Source organism: Prosopis cineraria, unplaced genomic scaffold (assembly GCF_029017545.1).
Source record: "Prosopis cineraria cultivar Desert tree isolate PC_DT_omini unplaced genomic scaffold, ASM2901754v1 PC3, whole genome shotgun sequence".
Lineage (NCBI taxonomy): Eukaryota > Viridiplantae > Streptophyta > Magnoliopsida > Fabales > Fabaceae > Prosopis > Prosopis cineraria.
The window spans coordinates 24,371,445-24,392,166 of NW_026555334.1; the positions used below are offsets into that span (position 1 = coordinate 24,371,445).

General features: G+C 33.6%; 1 protein-coding gene across 11 annotated transcripts; it reads right to left on the reverse strand.

The window, feature by feature from the left end:
- Window positions 1–5,993: 5,993 nt before the first annotated feature.
- LOC129307266 (pentatricopeptide repeat-containing protein At3g63370, chloroplastic) lies at window positions 5,994–19,491 on the reverse strand. Of its 11 annotated transcripts, none has more exons than XM_054948185.1 (5): window positions 15,973–19,491; window positions 15,554–15,817; window positions 15,021–15,244; window positions 13,593–13,738; window positions 10,622–11,829 (listed from the first exon to the last, which is right to left on the reverse strand). In XM_054948185.1, the coding sequence occupies exon 1, from the start codon at window positions 19,236–19,238 to the stop codon at window positions 16,350–16,352; it is 2,889 nt and encodes a 962-aa protein (XP_054804160.1). In that variant the 5' UTR covers window positions 19,239–19,491; the 3' UTR covers window positions 10,622–11,829; window positions 13,593–13,738; window positions 15,021–15,244; window positions 15,554–15,817; window positions 15,973–16,349. The 11 variants fall into 11 exon arrangements, with proteins under 11 accessions (XP_054804156.1, XP_054804160.1, XP_054804159.1 ...); XM_054948184.1 differs by having other exon boundaries at window positions 13,593–13,979; XM_054948183.1 differs by having other exon boundaries at window positions 13,593–13,982.
- Between the last annotated feature and the right edge of the window lie 1,231 nt (window positions 19,492–20,722).

Here is a 20,722-nt window from a genome sequence, read left to right on the forward strand (position 1 = left end):
ATTGTTACTCAATCATGCTTGTGATTTTTCTCCCCTTATTGATTTACATGTAATCCGCAATTATTTTCATGTAATTCTTAACAACTGATAGAGCCTCCTTTCTATGTGATGGGTTTACATGTAATCTGCTAAAGATTACATGTAAATTGTTCCTTAGCCATGCTCGTGAATTTTTTTTTCCTTATTGATTTACATGGAATTAGTTGTATTTTTTGTGTAATTATAGGGGCACTCACAGTGGATTCTCTTAGTGTTTTTTATTTACATGTAATTCATAACTTATTACATGTAATTGTCATACTGAAAGGTGATGATTCAACAATTTTACATAAAAGACAATTGAATTTTTAATTTTACATATTATTATGAACAACTAAAATATAAAAGAAAGAATACTAATTCCATTGGTTTTGGTATGCCATTGTGAAAAGTACAAACCAACAAAAAGATAAACCATTCATATAGTATAAAGATTAGGATTTTAATGATGTTACAATTCTAAAGAAAAGAGTGGGTCACTATTTTTTGCTATTATAAAGAATACCTTATTAAGGACACAATATTGATTGACACTGCACAAAAAGAAAAACACAACTTAAACTATTTATATTTAGTGGCAACGTTGAGGCCAAGTTATACATTACCATGTAACACACTATTTTTTTACATCAACTAGCATTTTATAATTTTGTTAATCATATCAATTAAGGTTCTTTTTTCTCTTAGTACAAATATTAAGATATTGAATGCTATCTCTCTAATTCAAGTTTGGACTTCTCTAGTGCTGTCTTGCCTACAAGTTACTTTACTTCTATCTCTTGATTGAGTGTTCTTGTAGTGCCTACTTGTTGAAAATTGTACCTCAGGGCCAATCATTATACTATGAACATTATTATTTAATGAATTTTTCTTTTATTATCATATTAATTGTATGTTTACTATGATAACTATATCCTTGGATAAACTATAGTGATTGTCTTAAAGTCCTTGGTTGGTTATCTATAAGGGATTATATATGAAATAAGATTAGTATGACTTTAATTAATTATAAAAATATAAATCAAAGTTGTAGGCACTTGAAAGGATTCAAGGTGCTAGACCGACCCGCTATGAGAAAGCTATGTGGCACAAGTCATGAGGTTATCTCATATGTAACTATGTTACTAAGCTCTTTGACCTGAGATTATCATTAATTATTTGTACTTACTATGGTAGAATTCTTTCTGTTATGGTAGGGACTACTATGTGATTTTTAATTGTACAAGTCAAATTCTATTAATCAACGTAGACTTTCAAACTAGATATTTTGATTCCTTTTTCTATTGTGATTAGCTATTTTCAACAATAGTTGAATCCTTTCTATCATGATAAGATAATAATATGATTAATTGTCCTCTAATTGTCATAATAGGGCTATTAAATGTGGTTAAATGTGTTATATTAGGTAATATCAAAGTTGTGTAGATAACATGTTATGAAAATAAGACAAATATAGATTGAGATGGGAGAAATGAACAAAACAAGAAAGAAGTAGGGGAGCAAAACCAACAAATATCAGTCTAGTTTGCAAGGATTTTGTTCATAGCCCACAAGGTTATAGGATCAAATTCTGCTGCTAATGAGTGTTAGTGAGTGATTTGTAATACTTGTCTAAAAGCTTTTTGAGCCTAGAGGCATACTCTGACCAAGTCAACCCTCAACATCCAACTCACTTAAGCTTATTTTTCATTTTAAAAGAAAACTTAAGGAAGGAAAATGAGGAGTGATTCTCATTTACTTCAAATATGCAATTAATTGGTATACGCCAACTCTTTATAGGCCATAAATCCTTAAATTTTATTACAAGAGCTAAGTATAAAGAATAAATATAAATAATTGTAAAATATATAACATTTAGAGGTTATATGTATTAATTATAAAAAAATCTCAACAAGCCATTCATGTTATAAGTTATCTAACTTCAATCAAAAAGTTTCTAAAGAACAACTATTATAAAGTTATGGATATCTACTATTACATTTCAATATTTATAATGCAACATCCTCAAATTTTTAACTTTGAATTTTTAGTGTTTATGGATAGCCAGGGCAGGCTTTCTCAATCACTAGGCTCTACGGGTGAAATTAGTAAGAGATCTAATTTTAGCTCTAGTAGTTTTAGGAGCTTTGGGAAGAGAAAGACATTTCAGAAAGGAGGTCTTGAGGTTCTTTTTAGAAGAGCGGTGGCCTGAAGAACAATGTTGGGTGCTCACAGCCATCTCAACAAGCTTCTATTATGCCTATTGTTGGATAGGGAGGTGCAATGAAAGATTAAAATTTTAAAATCCATCTCCCGATGCAAATCGAACTAATTCATTTAAGTCAAGGTGGATAGAAAAATACATTTTAGATGTCAAACTTTTGTCCTTCCTTCAAATGTTTGGATCTCAAAAGTTTACAACGAGATCAACTTTCTCTATCAGTATCACATGAATAGATCTCCAACTCAAACAGTGTACTAGTACTTGAATCATTCATCCATTTTCTTAAACGTTAAACGTCACTTTTCTCTAGGGTGTTTCTGTGGCTCTTACTGTGTTTTGTTGTCAGGACTGTTTTGACTCTTACTCTATTAGTTTCTCACGTTCCCTTATTCTATAAAATATATATATATATATATATATTAGGGTTTTTAGACTTCCTCTTATAAACCAATGGAAAAATTAGATTAAATTCATCTCATATCTACGATATCATCATATGTTAGTTATTAAATTTAATTTTATCATATAAAACTAAATTTAAAACTAACATAATAATATAATACATATTATATTATATATACATGGATATACATATATATACATATATATATATATATATTTCAAAAATATATATACATATATTATATTATATATTTTGAATTTTATATATCATATACATAAATACATACACACATACATACATAGATATATCAAACACACACACACACACGAATATATATATATATATATATATTTCAAAAAATATATATACATATATATAATTATATTTTATATTTTATATTTCATTTAAATATATATATATATATATATATTCATTTACCCTAGATAAAACATTACATTCATTGAATCTAAACACATTCAAGATTCAATGAACTTGGATATCATAGCTCGAGTTGGGCTATTCTTGTGTGCGATCTTGTAGGCCCATATGAAGTTGGTAGTAGGATAATTACGCTACTAGCCCACAAGTCACATGTGACCTCTAGCAAGATATTGCAACTACCCAATTCATATGGGGATCGATGATCTGATGTAACTTATCATATAATCGTATCACATCCCTTTTATCATGCAAAATTTTGGTCAAGTGTAAGATATGTAATTATCATTCTCCTTTACCTGACCATTACTTTTTCGATCTTTGAGTGGAGTGACTATAAAAATAGAAAAACCATTCCTATTATAGTATGGCCATATATTTTTTCAGTTTTACTTATCGAGGGGCCTAGAAATATCTCTCAATTAATGTAAGGGACAAATTTCATCTTGACCACTCATATTCCTCTACATAAATATCATTAAATTCAATCATAGCCTTTATGATCACTTGGTTAAAGGTGACTTTTAACTAACTCAAAGTTCAGTGGTCATCATGTAGGAATCTATGATGATCTCAGGTCAAAGGACTTAGTGACATAGTTACATATGAGATAAGTTTATGACTTGTATCAGCTTTCTTATAACGGGTCAATCCAACACCTAGAACCCTTTCAAATACCTATGACTTTGATTTATATCTCTATAATTAATCAAAGTCATACTAGTCTTATTTTATCTAAAATTCCTCATAGATGACCGACTAAAGACATTTAGGACAATCATTATAGTTTGTCCAAGGATACAGTTATCATAGTGGACATTCAATTATTATGATAACAAAAGAAAAATTCATTAAATAACAATGTTCATAGTACAATGATTAGCCTTAGAGTATAATTTTCAATAAATAAAATTGCAAGACTTCATGGAGTGCTGAAAGACATTGTCTCTAATCATGATCCGAGGTTCACTTTGAACCTCTAGAGAGAGTTACAAAGCAATGGGAAACAAGTTGAGGTTTAGCATTGCCTATCATCCGTAGACAGATGGTCAGAATGAGGGGACCATCTATATATTGAAAGATATGTTGAGAGTCTATGCTTTAAAGTTGAGGGGTTGTTGGTTTACCTATAATAACAGTTATCACTCTAGCATTAGGATGGCTTCATATGAGGCTTTGTATGAAAGAAAATGTCCATAACCTCTATGCTGGATGGAATTAAGCGAGAGGAGTTTGTTGGGATCGGATTTGGTAGACTAAACCACTCAGAAGATTTAAATGACTAAGTAGAAGCTGTTAACAACTTAAAGTCAGCAGAAGAGATATGCAGATAGGTGTAGGAAGTCGTTGGAATTCTTGGTGGGCAATCATGTGTTCTTGAGGGTTACACTAATTACTAGTATAGAGAGATCAATAAAAACTAAAAAGTTGCCTCCTTAGTTCATAGGTCCCTTTGAGATTCTGGAGAAATTGAGACTTGTGGCTTATCAGATTGCCTTATTGCCTTATTTTTCCGGAGTTCATGATGTTTTCTATGCAAGTTAGCTTGAGAAATATCAACTATATCCTTCTCATATTATTAAGCTAAAAGGGATGGAGCTACAAGAGAACCTGACTTATAGAGTCGAGTTAGAGCGAATTGTGGATATGAAAGATCAACAAATGAGAAACAAAAGCATCTATGTAACACTTACCCCGAGTGTTATCCAAAAATCACACAATTCAAATAAAATAAGTGTGGTTAAGAAATTAATCCTAAAACCAACTTAGGAAACAAACCATTTAAATCACTAAGCAAATACACAATTGCAAATTAAACATTTAAAGCCTTTAAAAAATTTTATAGGTTCTACCTATAGCGCACGGAAGCAAGTTAGACGAAAGAAGGGTAAAAATATGCTGTCATGACAGCATTAAATTGCTGTCATGACAGCCCTCCTGAGTCAACTTCAGGGTGGCACCGTTCTGTCTTTCGACCCCCGATCGAAGAAATTTTAAAGCTCACACGTCACATTCAAAGGGTACTATAAGTGTACCAAATTTCAAAAAGATCCAACGGTCGGATTAAAAATTGAACATGTTATAAATTTGGTCAATTTTGCTGTCATGACAGCTAAAAAGCTATCATGACAGCACTTCCGGACCAACTTTCGGAGTGCACCATTTCATCATCTGACCTTCGATCGGAGTGATTCCAAAGCCCACATGTCACTTTTTAAGAATACTATTAGCATACCAAATTTTGAAAAGATCCAACGAACGGATTGAATTTTGTGCAGGTTACAATATAACTACTGTAGCTGTCATGACAGCAATGAAATGCTGTCATGACAGCACCTCCAGAGCAAATTCTGGAGTGCGCCGTTTCTCCATCCGATATCCGATCGACATGATTCCAAATCCCACACGAAGCTTATAAATGGTTTTACTTGTGACCCAAATTTTAGAGAAATTCAACGGTCGGATTAAGATTTGGACACCCGAATGCAAAAGTGCAGCTTTTTGATAAAAACCATTTTCAAAATTGTCCAAATCTCATCCTAATGGTCACAAACCTATGGGAACACTTTGGACATGTCAAATAAAACTAAAAACACCTGATAGAACATTCAAATGATGGAAAACCCCTATACATCAAAATTTGACCACCCGGGTGCCATTTCCCAAAATGGACCATAAACCCCCAAAATGCACAAATCATACAAGAGTGGTCACAAATCAATCTAAATACCATGTATTTATATAAATACATATGCTAAACATTTTCACTTGGCTCAGAGCTCCTTGTGGGCCCACGCACCCACTCTCTCTATCCAAGGTGTATGTTTGCCCATAGCACATCATTTGCAATGCAACCACTTTACATTTGCTTATAAAATCACATATATATCAAAATAAATATCTGCTTGTAATAGAAACTTGGTCTACTAAGTAAATCCATCAAAACCACACACCATAACCAAGTTTCCTAGCCACAAGTCTACAAACAGACAAAAATTCATACACAAGCACACAATCCACACATATTCACACACACATACATAATCATATCCTACTGGCACCCTAATCTTAAATACATTACAATATATTTGCTCAAAAGAAAGGAGTTGCAATTCTTTACAAATCACAAGCAAACCCCTAGCTTTGCTCCTTTCCTCGTCCACCACTGGATCCTTCGCCTGGAGCTAGAATATTGAAAAGAAAGGGGTGAGACAACCACAGTCTCAGTAACAGCAAAATCTACATTGATTATTACAAAGTAAGCCATAAATTTAACATAGTATATAATTTAGCCATTTAAAATGCATAAATGCATGACCTAGGCCGGTATGGCCTTTCATGACCAACAGAATGCCCCTGGCACTCTTTAACTCGCAGGTAAACCTTATATCCAGTTGTACCTCCACAGGCATAAAACATAATCTAAGGCATGATCTAATCCACCGAACCGCCTATGCCCCATCGACGTGAATCCTGAGCAGTTAAAGCTAACTCCCTCCTAGAGCCAGCCCGACTTACTCTCCATGTGAGGGCTACCTTGGCCTAGGCACTCAACCTCACATTTCATATGTCGGATTCCTTCCCCCACTGAGAGGTGTCGAACACTCAATACACTAACCACTTTAATGCACTGAGCCCACAATACGTAAGATAACACTGAGTATTGACAGTGTGCCATAAAATATCAAAAATCCACACCTTCTCATTGGTGAACTCCCACCAAGATCAAGCCTTTTACTCTTGTCTACCTTTCCCGAGTATTGACCACTTCAACACTCTAAGGTAGTATAACATTTATAAATCTCCCTTAAACGATTCCTTAGCCTATCTAAGGTACTTACTTAGTTACACTTGCTTAAGTGCAACTTTTATTCCTTATGATTAAAATACATGTAAACAAATCTCGTTTCCATAAAAATATTGTTATTAAATAATTAGAAAATATATTTGCACTATAATCAAATAAGTACCCCATAACCCCTTATAAAGCACATTTAATCTTTTAAAACATATAATGCATGATAGTTAGTAATATTTATTCAAAAATAGCTAAAATAGAGTAATAAAAAATATAAATTTCCCCTATTACCTCAACCCTTTGATACCAAAAGGGTTCCCCTTGTATAAAATAGGGCTCAGCTTGTTCCTTAATTTCTGAACAAATTCCACCAACAATTCCTACAACATATAAGTGATCCACATCACTTATCATGTCAAATAGCATTAATGAAGACAATAACTCATACCACACAACTTGGGTCTATGAGCCATAATCTATCCCAATGGTCCATATATTAAACCAACCATTCACGTAGTATCACTTAATCACCAAAACCATTTATTAGCCATCACTAGGCTAATTTTCAATTTTTATAATTTTTTAATCAATTAAAAACCTTTACTTAGTGCCACCAACTTTCACCATTAGCCCTTATAATGAAAATCAAACCTTAATTTAATATTGGGTTCAAATAGCAAAATTATAACTAAATCAATAGGCTTAAACCATTGAGGAGCAAAAACCCAATTTCTCAGTGTTTATTTTGTGCCCAAAACACCTCTTTTCATCCAATTATCCACTCAAAACATTAGATCACTATATAGAAACTCAAAACATGCTCCCTAGGATCCAAAGAAACAAAAGCTTACAAGAATAAAGCCTTTGGGATCAAAATCCAAAAATTTTTTCTTCTAAAAATTGAAGAAAATCAAGAAAAAGAGAAGAGGATTAAAGTAGGAAGTTTATCTATCGTGTAGCCGAGCTCGCAACGGTCGCAAAGACTCCTAGATCCAAACCTAACTCCCTCCCTTTCTCTTCTCTTTTTCCTCTCTCTCTCTCTCCCATTTGTGCGTTTCTTTCCTTGTTCATTTTCTCTGCGTTTCTGCATCTGTTTTCCCCTTATAAAAGCTGATCTAAAAGTTTGTGGAAAATTACAAGAAATGGCCCAACATTTTTTATTATTGCATAAAAGCTCGGGTCAACTTTTGTAATTTTTTCCATAGTTAAAAATCAAATAAAACTAAACTTTTGCTTAGTAAAATTCAAATTCTGGACCTTTATCAAATTATTCTAAATTTTAATTTAATTATAGATATTTTATTTTATTTTTATAAATCCGAGTTTTAAAATTTCGAAATGTTACAATCTACTTGGTCAAAGTCTTTTAGAAGGGTATGACTCTAGGTGATGCCATATAGGAGACTGAGAACAAGATGAAGTAGTTATACCCACATTTGTTCTCATAGGTAGATGGTTATGTGAGATTTCAAATCAGCAAAATTCTTAAAAGGAGGAGAGAATTATAACATCTTTAATTTTAAACTTTGAATTTTTAGTGTTTAAAAGGGATAAATTAGTAAAATTAAGTGATTAATAAGTTAATAATATTTTCAAACTACTAATGAGGTTATTAGGTTATTAGACAACCTTAGAAGAGGGTTCGATTGGAGTTTGTAGGTAGGTGACTGGAGTTCATGCGGACTGGGCATCAAGTGAGGCTTAAATTTCACCTTAGGCTCACTATGCCATCCACCGCGGCAAATATGCCAATTGCTGTGACAAATATGCAAAAATATAGTTTTGTCATATGCTCGTGTGAGTGTTTAAAAACAAAAGAGAGGGAAAGAGTAAATGGGAAGAGCGATGGAAAAAGGGCATGGAGCTACTAAGGCTACACTTAGATAAGCCTTTTAGCTACTCTCTTCCTCCCATATGTGAAATTTCTATTAGTTTGGGAAGTGCTATGTGTTATTTTTGTCTCTCCTTGAGTTTAGACCGAATTCATTGGTTTATTTAGAGTGTTAGGGAGTTAAATCAAGCTTGTAAACCTTGATTTAAGGCTTTTATAATGATCTAAATTTTTTGGTTAGGGTTTGGACGAACTGTAAGTAAAAATGACAAGATTAGGAGTAATGTGGGTGAAAAATTGATGTTATTCAAGTGTTTGAGTGTTAAATGGAATTATTAGAAGGTTTTGGAAGTGTTAATCTTGCTAAAGAGGAAATTTAGGTATAGTGGTACCTAAAATTAGGCCAAAAAGGGGTTTAATTAGAGTTATAATTGATTATTGATATTTAATTATGCAGATTAAATATTGATTGAACCCCATTGAATTAGTGAACTATTGTTAAGTAGCTTTTGCCATGGTAACCCTTTTTGTGACAAAAGAGTTGAGGTAACCAAATGATCTAAACTTACTATTTATGTGTTCAAATGGTTGTGGAAATTGTGGTAATACCTATATCGTTGTTTTGAACTAGTATATTATTAATATGTATTTAATTGTGACTAGAAATACTATGTGAAATGGAATGTACTCTTATAATTACATATTTGGGTTTTTGAAAGGGGTTCATGCCAAAATCATAAGTGAATATACTAGTAAAATTGTACGATTTGTTATGGTAATTGATGTTTTGGAATAATTCACATGTGTGTGACAATGTGAATTGAAATATATGAGCATCATCATTGTGAAAGGGTGAGAATTCACCTTAAAGTTGTCAGAAGATATTGTTTGAAATTCATATGGTATATTGACACCATAGAGGTCTTGATGTTTAGTCTTACCTTGTTTGAAAATCTCAATACTATTTGAAATAGATTGGACATACGACACCCTTAGGCCTCGTTTGGTATAATAGAAGAGTTTTTAATGGAATCAGAATCAAAATTGGAATTGAAATCGAAATCAAAATCGAAATAGAATTGAGTTTTAAAAGTGTGTTGGGTGTGAAGATGGAATTCTAATATAATATTAATTTGTATATGTACCTAAAATAAGAAAAGACGAAATTGCCTTTTTTTCTCAAAATTAAAAAGACCTACCTTGTTATAAATGGACAAAAAAAGATGAGGATAGTGGAGTTCACAAATTGAATTCAAGGGAATTGAAGCAATTCCATGGTCAATATGATAAAATTAAATTCTAGCATTTTTGATGGAATTAAGATTATTAGGAATTGCAACTCTTGCATACCAATCATGCTTAAATTAGGATTCCATCTTTGATTTCATTTCCACCTTGTCAATTCAATGCTACCAAACATAACCTTAATGTTTAAGAGAGGGAATCTAAGGTTCAAAAATGTATTATAATAATCTTATACATGAAATTATTTAATCTGTTTATCTTAACAGTATGATACAATATACTTTGATAATGTCAAAGCAAACATTACACATAACATTACACAAATAATCTCTCTCATTATATTCTTTTCTCTAAATTGAGTAACCAACCTAGAAAAATTAGATAGTGAGGATTTATCTCTTTTGCATAGTAGAAAAACAATTTAAAAATTTATTTTTCAAAGTAGTACTTCTTCCATTCTCAAATCATTAAAGTTTAACATTATAATATATTAAAGTTTAACATTATAATATATAGATAAGATTTGAGATAAATATACTTTTCAAAGGGATAAGTGAAACTTTTTAAGGGAGCAAATGATTTTTTTTTTTTTTTGCAAGTGGGGACAATTATAATTTTTTGAAGAGGGCAAAGATAATATTTAAGTATGTCTAATTCTTTTTACCTTTCCTGGTGGGGGCAATTGTCCATAAATGTGTCATTTCACTTGTTCCTATATCTTTTTTTTTTTTACATCGAAAGAAATTACATTACAAAGGTAAAAGTACATAAAAAGCCAAATAAAAATAAAATAAAATTCCGGATTAAGATATCTAAAACTAAGGGGACTGGGGAAAGAGAAACACATAGAAGCAGAAAAGTTAAAATGAGGGAAAATTTGCAGCAAGGAGATCTTTGATTTGACTACATAACTTTGCCCTTTCATTGCTGGAATTTGAAAATGAAATCGCCGATAACATGAAATGTGCAAGTCCTCAAGTGGAAATAAATAGTTTGCCACTATAAGCAAGGATTCATAAAATGGAGGGGTGATGGCAAGAGTTGAAGAAATAAGGAAAATCACTTCTTTTCTTTTCTTTGTTTTTGTTTTTGTTTTTTTGTTTTTACCTCCAGCCAAATGTCTTCTTTTTTTGTTTTTTCTTTTCTAGAAATAAGAAATAAATAGTTTTTTGTTTTTTGTTTTTTCGACAATAATTTGAAAGTGAAATTGGGAGATCAAATTATACCTCAAGTGAAAAAGTTTAGATATTTGGGAGCTATTATTCAAAATGATGGCGAAATCAGTGGAGATATTTCACATAGAATTCAAGCTGGGTGGTTTAATTGGAGAAAAGCTAAAGGAGTTATTTGTGACCGTAAGGTGCCTAATAAACTTAAAGGAAAGTTTTATCACACTGCTATCAGACCGGCAATGTTATATAGTAGTGAATGTTGGGCTCTAACGGGACAGCAAGAGCATAAAGTTGGAGTAGCAGAGATGAGAATGTTATGATGGATGTGCAGACATACACGTAAAGATAAAATTTGAAATGAGCACGTACGCGAAAAAGTGAGGGTGACACCTATTGAGGAAAAATGGTAGAAAATCGGTTGAGATGGTTTGGGCATGCACAAAGAAGACCAAGGGAGGCACCAGTGAGAAGAGTGGAACATATAACTTTGAGTCCGATTAAGAGAGGTAGAGGAAGGCCTAAGAGAACACTCTTGGAAGTTGTTGAACGCGAGCTCTTAATTAATAATATTCCTAAAAGCTTGATAAATGATAGAACACAATGGCGTCTTGCAATCCATGTAGCCGACCCCACCTAGTGGGATAAAAGCTTGTTGTTGTTGTTGTTGTACCTCCAGCCAAATGTCTGTAAGATTGAATCCTGAAAGGAAATGGAAAACAAGAAAATTGAGTAGTCAGATATCTTATTACTCCAAATACCCCATCCTATTGACTGAAGAAGATTGCAACTACTAAACAAAGATAAACCAAATGTTCATCGAGTCTTGTTAACATCAAAATTTAAGGTACTATCTAGCTTACAAATATTTTAAAAAAGAAAATAAGTTGATAAAATTCCTAGATCACATCAGCTGGTTGGCTAGAAAAACCATTGTGTAAAAAAGCATTTTTCTTCCTCCAAATAAGAGAAATTAGAATGGTGAACTACTTGATGATGGAAAATTGATTATCCTTAAAAAGAGACGAATGGACAATCATGAGATTTTGAAAATTACTTTTAGGTAGCAAATTATCAATTTTGACTGATAAAGCACCAAACCAAATTGGTGAAAGGATAGGAAACAAAGACATGATTAATAGATTCATCATCATTATAACCAAAAACACACTTGATGTTCTGCAAATGGTGATGCTTTAAAACATCACTGGATGGCATGATCTTGGTAGATGCCTTCCATGTGAGCAAAAGATATTTCCCAGGAAGATCTAGTCTCCTTAAGGGCTTCTAAGGGAAAGGAAACAGGTTATCAAGAGAAATTTCCTGTACCAAAACTCATAGGAGCCTGCTTTGACTAGGTAATTACCTGAGGGGCTCCCTAGCCAAGTCAATTTAACTTGTTGATCATTAGCAGAGATTGGAAAGACAAGAATCTGATGCAAATCAGTAACTTGGCAATATAATTTTTGTTCCATTTTAATGGCTGCCAAGGTACAGAGGGAGTGGTAATAAAGTCTGAGACATTCTTGGGTACATACAACAACAAAACAACAACAACAACAAGCCTTTATCCCACTAGGTAGGGTCTCCTTAAGGGCTTCTAAGGGAAAGGAAACAGGTTATCAAGAGAAATTTCTTGTACCAAAACTCGTAGGAGCCTGCTTTGACTAGGTAATTACCTGAGGGGCTCCCTAGCCAAGTCAATTTAACTTGTTGATCATTAGCAGAGATTGGAAAGACGAGAATCTGATGCAAATCAGTAACTTGGCAATATAATCTTTGTTCCATTTTAATGGCTGCCAAGGTACAGAGGGAGTGGTAATAAAGTTTGAGACATTCTTGGGTACATACAACAACAAAACAGCAACAACAACAAGCCTTTATCCCACTAGGTGGGGTCGGCTACATGAATTGCAAGACGCCATTGTGCTCTATCATTTATCAAGCTTTTAGGAATATTATTAATTAAGAGATCGCGTTCAACAACTTCCAAGAGTGTTCTCTTAGGCCTTCCTCTACCCCTCTTAATCGGACTCAGTTATATGTTCCACTTTTCTCACTGGTGCTTCCCTTGATCTTTTTTGTACATGCCCAAATCATCTCAACCGATTTTCTACCATTTTTTCCTCAATAAGTGCTACCCTCATTTTCTACCATTCTTGGGTACATAATAAAATAAAATTTCCATAAGTTAGTGATTACAACAACACGCATGTAACCTTCAGGGAGTAGTAGTGAACATGAAGAAAACCGACAAAATTATTATTAATTATTAATTCCAAGGTTGAGTAGTGCTAAATATATAGATTATTTTCCCCTATCTGGAAAACTCTGATCATGATTATGTCGCAGATATAACAAGATAAGAACGCTTCAACTACATAACGTACATGTAACGGGATGGTGGAAGAGAAATTATACTGCAGAAATAAAATATCAATAATGCAATTCATCAAAACACCCACCTTCCCTCTCTGCTTAAATCCAAAATGAGATCGACCCAGTGATGCAAATTTCCTAAGACGTAATCAGATTCAAGAGCTTCTCCAGTGCTTCTTGATAAACTCTCCAGCACTACCTTCAGCACAAGGAATAGGATAACATCCCCAACCTAAAAGAACAATGTACTCATTAAATTTTCTAGTCATTCCACCTGCATAATGGCTTTTGGAAGCTCATAAATTTTAACCAGAGATTGCCACTAGGACAACCTTCTCCTCAGACTGTTTTCCTCCCAAGCAAAGATTGAACTGATTCTCAAAAAACTCTGGCATGAAGAAATTTCTGGAATTAGTTCTTTCACATTAGATGTGTTCCCCTTTCCAGCTGCACTGAACCAAGTATCCTTTACACTGCTGAAAAGACAATCAGCATGGTCAAACTGGCAGCCACCTTGAAGCCATGAATTACCTGTACTGAAAGAGGGAAGGTGAAGAAGATAGAAGAGGACAATTCCAGCACTCGAATAATGTGATTGATGGAATCTCTTTTGCTGCACAAACCTATAAGAGGAGAAATAGGAAGCTACAAACCTATAAGAGGAGAAATAGGAAAACACAAGAAAAAGGAATAGCACCTTTAGGAGGGGCTGAATGTTGACTTTGCTATTCTTACTTGTAAGAGAAAAGCTATATAGACTTGGTATTGGCCTCGGGGGTTTTAGGTTTGTCTTAACAAAAAATGACATTGGAGATTGTGCAAGGTACTTTTGGTGTTATAGTAGCCACTAGTGTCTTTTGGAGGGCAAGTCATATTTTGTATTTTGAGTGAGAGGACAAACTGGCTGTCGAAAACCAGAGGATGTTCTGTTGAATATTTTGATTATTGTAAGGAATAGGGTTTGCTTTGAATCAGTGGAGTGTCTTTGTAACACTGATTTAGTCTTTTGGAATCATTAATATCAAACCTTAGCATTTCCCTTGATCTGTTGGCTGTTTTATTGTTGTTATTTCTGTATTTTTTAGTGTTAAACAGCAGGGTTTCATCAGTGATCCATAATGAAACTTTGGAATCTCTAGATCATCCCAGCTCTCACGCATGATGAGGAAAATTATAATATGATACATCAGACGAGGGGAAAGAACTTCCTAAGATCAGATTTCAGAGATATTCTTTTTTTCTTTTTATCATATAATTGTTAAAACATCTTAAGTGAAGAACATGCCCAAATATTATAATAGCAAATGCAAAGCCAGTATAATGTTCTCATGTTTCTTTCCAGACATTCTAAGTTCAATCAAATCAATATGTTCTAGTGATTCCCCATCTGCATGCTTCTACAAACTAAAAACAGTTTAAATATGATCTATATTAGTAACAAAGCAACAAAGTCCATGACGAAAGAAAAAATAGTAAATTAGTAACACAAGAAGTTAAGAACACTCAGAGCCAACCTTTTGGTTTATCAAGCTAGCAAAATGTTTTTGGATTGGACATCCAGATTTTCACTTTCATAACCCGCAAGAACCCAAGGATCCCGCCAAGGTGTTTAGATGCATGAGGTTATTTCTCCATTCCGCCACACTTTTTAAAGGATTTGGCCATTATTTAAAAAGACAGCTGGCATCCATTATTTTCTTGTTTTGATGATCCTGAAGTAGCTGTGTCCAACCTGATGCTATGCAGACAATCAATTTAGAAATGGAAAGGATAGGTCAGCTTCTCAAGCACCAAAATGTAGCCCCACATGGAGAGAAAGGGATCAAGTACAGCAATTACAGAATGTATTATAAATCACAAAGAAAATTGACAAGAAAAATGTATAAGCAGAAAGCAAAACATGAAAGAGGAGAAAGTCATGCATTCTATTTCGGGAAAGATTCATGGCAACTGGGTTTCAGAAAAACTATTCACTCTCCTTTTGTGGAAAACCAGGAGATCATTACATTCATCCATGCTTGAATATTTCAATAGCAATAAGACACACCTGATAATCATGCCACAAAATCTCATGAACACTATTAAGTTTCCCATGCGCCAAAGGTGAGGTAAACTGCTGCTGTTTTGCACTTTCTCCTTTCCCCATGCACAACCACTATGGGTCCAAGCCTTGCTCCAACAGAGTACTCAATTTTTGTGCTCCATGATGAATGTGAGTTGGATTGGAAATCAACACTATCGCTAAAAATTTTCTTGACACACATGATCAATAACTGAAAGTTCAAGTTCACTTTCCCTCCCAAAGAAGCACCTAGAAACATCAATATTTAATATACAAATTTTCAATCAAATACGTATTATCAAATAAAGAAAGAAAAAAAGACAAAGGATACATTTTGACTTAGATGATACGAAATAAAATAGTTGAATTTAAATTTACTTTTAACAAAAAGCACACAAAAGCACCTGATTACAGACGAAGATTAGGAACTTTATACCAAAAACATCATTCATCATCCGAAAAGTATGTGATGAGGATGAAAACATATGACTGATCATATTTCACATGATAAGCATCTTATCTTAACCCAGAAGCCATATTCCTTCAAGTGAATGAGAAATATGCTTTATGGAGCTAGCATAGGATGTGGCTATGTGACCAAGTTTATTAACGGTACACAAGCCCTCTTCATTTTAGTGCCAGTTCTCAATTGCAACATCCTCAAGGGAGTTAAGAGCTGTCGAATATTTGGAAAGCAATTTCAATGATCACCAGCAGCAGGAAGGAACCAGCAAAGCCCATGATAATATGTTTTCAACTTTTCATATAATTATCAAAGTAGTCACCAAAAATCTCCACATGAACAGACTCCCTTTTGAAAGTGATGGAATCTGTTTGCATCCCTTACAATGAGGACTCGTTTTGAGACTTTAGATGCTAGCTTAAAGAATGCATGACAATCATTACATATTCGAAGATTCTTCATGATCCGAAGAGGAGTACCCTTAGGAGTAGCAATAAGACCATAACCAAGAGCCAACCTTTCACTATGTCCATATAGCATCTGAATTTTATCCTCTTCCCTAACATTGTGCAAAACAAGCTTCGTTTGAGGCCTGTAGCCTTCTTTATCCTCCAATGACTTTGCAAGCTGAGCTAATTTTAGATAAATGTCATTAGAGTTTGGATGAGATTTGTCCCTTGCCATGAAGGTATGAACCTCATTCCCCACCTCAATCCAACTGCATCCGGGTTGTTTCTTCAATCCATTTTTTCTCATTCTCATCCTCACTTCTTCAACATTGTTCCATCTTCCATCAGCTGCTAGGATATTGGATATTAGTGCATAATTTCCTGAATTCTCAGTATCCAATTGTAAGAGCTGTTCTGCTGCAAGCTCCCCTAATTCTTTATTAGAATGGATCCGACAGGCCCCAAGAAGAGCACACCAGACCTCAGCAGTAGGTTTGATTGGCATATTCTTCACAGTATGATATGCCTCTTCCAAGCAATTTGAACGACCAAGGAGATCAACCAAACAAGCATAATGGTCTGGCCGGGGCTCCATCTGATATTCATGTTTCATAATTGCAAAAAACCTCTTGCCTTCAGTAATCAATCCTGAATGGCTGCATGCATGCAATAAAGCCAAAAAGGTTATATGATCAGGTATAATATTTTCATCAGTCATTTTATTGAATAAATCAATAGCTACAGTTCCATAACCGTGCATTCCATATGCATTAATCATGGAAGTCCATAAAATTATATCTCTCTTTATGACAGAATTAAAAAGCTTTTTGGAATCCCCTAAACTTCCACAGGAAGCGTACATATCCACCAATGAGCTAGCAATTGATCCCTCCAATGGGAAACCATTCCTAATCATAAATCCGTGAATCTCTTTACCTTTCTTCAGTGCAGATAAACTAGCAACGGCAGAGAGTAGGCTAACCAGAGCTACAGAATCAAGTTGTAATTTAGTTTCTTTCAAAGAGTAGAAAAGTTCAAGAGCCTCAATTGCAAGTCCATTATGAACATAACAAGATAACATACTTGTCCAAGACACAATACATTTGGATTCAATAGCTTCAAACATGCGCTTTGCATAATCTATGTGCCCAGTCTCACCATATGCATTGACAATGGCATTTTGAAGTAAAGCATCAGTTAAATCTCTTTTTATAATGTAACCATGAATTTCTTTGATTGAGGTTTTGGACTTCAACCTACCACAAGCCACCAAAATGCTTCCAATCATCATCACATCAATATTTACCCTTTCTACATGGACCATCCGAAACAAATTTAAAGCATCCAGATGGCATTTGTTTTGTGCATAGCCAGCAATAATTGTTGTCCAAGAAATGAAGTCTTTTTCACGCATATTTTCAAAAGCACGACCCATGTATTTTACACAATAACACTTGGCATACATATCTATCAATGTGTTTCCAATCTGCATGTCAGAATTCATTCCATGTCTTATTGCATATGCATGAGCTTCCATTCCACTCGATAGTTTCCCTAATTGACCTGATGCCGCAATCACATTTAGCAGTGACACCTGGTCAGGCCTTTGACCAGAATTCCTCATCTCCTGGAAGTACTTAAAAACATCACAATGTAGGTCATTTTGAACAAAACCTGAAAGCAGTGTGTTCCATGATATATAATCCTTATTATTCATATTTATAAAAACTCTTTCAGCTTCGTCCATGCCACCACATTTTGCATACATGGCAATCAAAGCGTTGGCAACGTATACATCAGCATAATAATGAGATTTCAAGATTACAGCGTGCATCTCCATACCCAGCCTGATGAAGGCTGGATCTTCACAAGCTTGAAGAGTGGCAACCAAAGTATATGTATTACTGGCAAGACCAATACCCTGCATTCTTCTAAATAATGTCAATGCATCTGAGAAACGACCTTCCGTAACATGTGCTACAATTATAGAATTCCATGAAACAACGTCCTCTTTCTCATCTATACTGTCAAATAACAACCTTGCTCCATCGAGATCATTGCACTTCGCATACATAGATATAAGAGCATTAGATACGAATACAAATGCACCATATCCACATTTGATGGCCATACCATGAATTTCAGCACCCAAATGGGGTTCTTTGAGAGCACCACAGGCTTTAAGGACGCAAGGAAAGGTATGCGCATCTAGTGACACACCCAGAGCTCGCATTTCTTCATATAATGCAAGTGCTTTCATATGTTTCCCATCTGATACGTAAGCGCCTAACATGGCGTTCCAAGTAAAAATTGTTCTGTCAGACATTTCATCAAACACCTTCTCCGCATCAAGGGATGAACCACACTTTCCGTACATGTGAACGAGCTTCGTGTTCAGAAAAACAGAATGACACAAGCCACAGGATTTTATCATGCGGCCATGTATCTGCTTCCCTTGTGATAGAGATTTCTGGCTCGCGCAGAGGTCAAGAACCCGAGAATAAGGCTCTTCAAGAGAAAAATGATCTGAACTGTGGTCAGAAGCGAGCAATAGGGTTAATGATTTAAAAGCATCTTTTAGATTTCCTTGCCTGCAATTCTCCTTTAAAAAAGGGATCTTGATGGGTTTATAAGTGAGTCTGGAGCCGTGAACTGGAGGGCTCAGCCAAATTTTTTGGAGCATGGAATGGTTTGCAAGGCACAGGCAGCATTGAGGTGACAATATGGGATTGCAGTGAGCAATGTAAAGCACAGGCATGGGAAAAAAGAGCAATGCCTTCTACCTAGACAAAGATTTCATGCAATCTAAAAACGAATTTGATTGTTTCCGACAAATCCTGTATACTCCTACTGTTAAAGTTTAGTAAGTTTGCTTGGTCTGCTTCTTTGCCAGCAAAGGACTTGGGGGGCTGGGAAAAAGGTGCAATGCCTTCTACCTAGACAAAGATTTCATGCAATCTAAAAACGAATTTGATTGTTTCCGACAAATCCTGTATACTCCTACTGTTAAAGCTTAGTAAGTTTGCTTGGTCTGCTTCTTTGCCAGCAAGGGATTTTTTGGGGGGGACTTTAAATCCAATTTAATGACTTACAATGCTTTTCTACCATATTTTATGATAAATTTAATTTAATATTTAAGACATTATTATAAATATTTATAAAGATATTTTTATAAAATAATCTTCAACATATGTATAGAATATTCTTGAACATTTTAATCTAAACATCTCCACATTTCTTCAAAAAAAATTTAAAATCTTTTAAAAATTTCTAGATCCTTTTGTTTTTCTTCAAATATTTTTAAATTGTTTCATATTCTTTTAAAATATTTCGAAATACATAAGATTCTTCTTGAATATTCTAGAATCTTTTACATCATCTTGAAACTTCAAAAATACCTTAATTTTGTAAGTTATCCTCTTTTTTAATACAAGTTGTGACATGATGTTCTCAATGGAGCCGAATTATATTATACCATCAGTTCACCTTCGAAATTTGGATAGGCTTTTTTACAAAGGGAAAGAAAAATTGAGATGGAAAGGGGAAAAGTGATAGATAAATTTCTCAAAAATTGAGAAATGATAATTTGATCATGTAAAATATAATAATGATATTGAGATCTTAAAAGATTTTTTTTAGATTAAATGTTTGTGTGAAATTATTTTATTACTCCTTTGTGATTTAGGAAGTTGTAACTTTCTAAATCATTTTAATCATTGGTAAAGACAAACTTATAAATACTTATATCAAACTTGTAAATAATATAAAATTAGTTGAACTTTATTAATAAAAAGTTATAATTTTTTAAATTGTTTAGTCATTAGTAGAATTAAACTTGCAAATATTTATACCAAACTTGTTTACTATATAAAATTAGTTGGCCTTTACCTATTGAAGAAAATTACTAATAGAAAGTTGTGATTTTTTAAATCATTTTAATCATTTGTGGAACCAAACTGATGAATAATTATACCAAATTTGTTAATCATATGAAATTAGTTGCTATTGGTATTAAAATAATTTTACACATAAATTTAATCTCAAATAAGTGCCTTAAGACTTCACTGTTATTATCACATTTTATGAGATTAAATTATTATTTTTTTTTATTTTAGAAATATTTTTCTATTATTCTCCTAAGAAAAAATTGAAGGGAAAGAAAAACTAAGTTGAAAAGAAAACTGAAAAAAAATGTTTTCATTCCTTTAAATTTAGATGGACAAAAAGAATTGTTGCAAAAAA

Coding starts and splice junctions, on each gene's coding strand:
- LOC129307266 (XM_054948181.1), bottom strand. CDS start 19,238: ATGCCTGTGCTTTACATTGCTCACTGCAATCCCATATTGTCACCTCAA.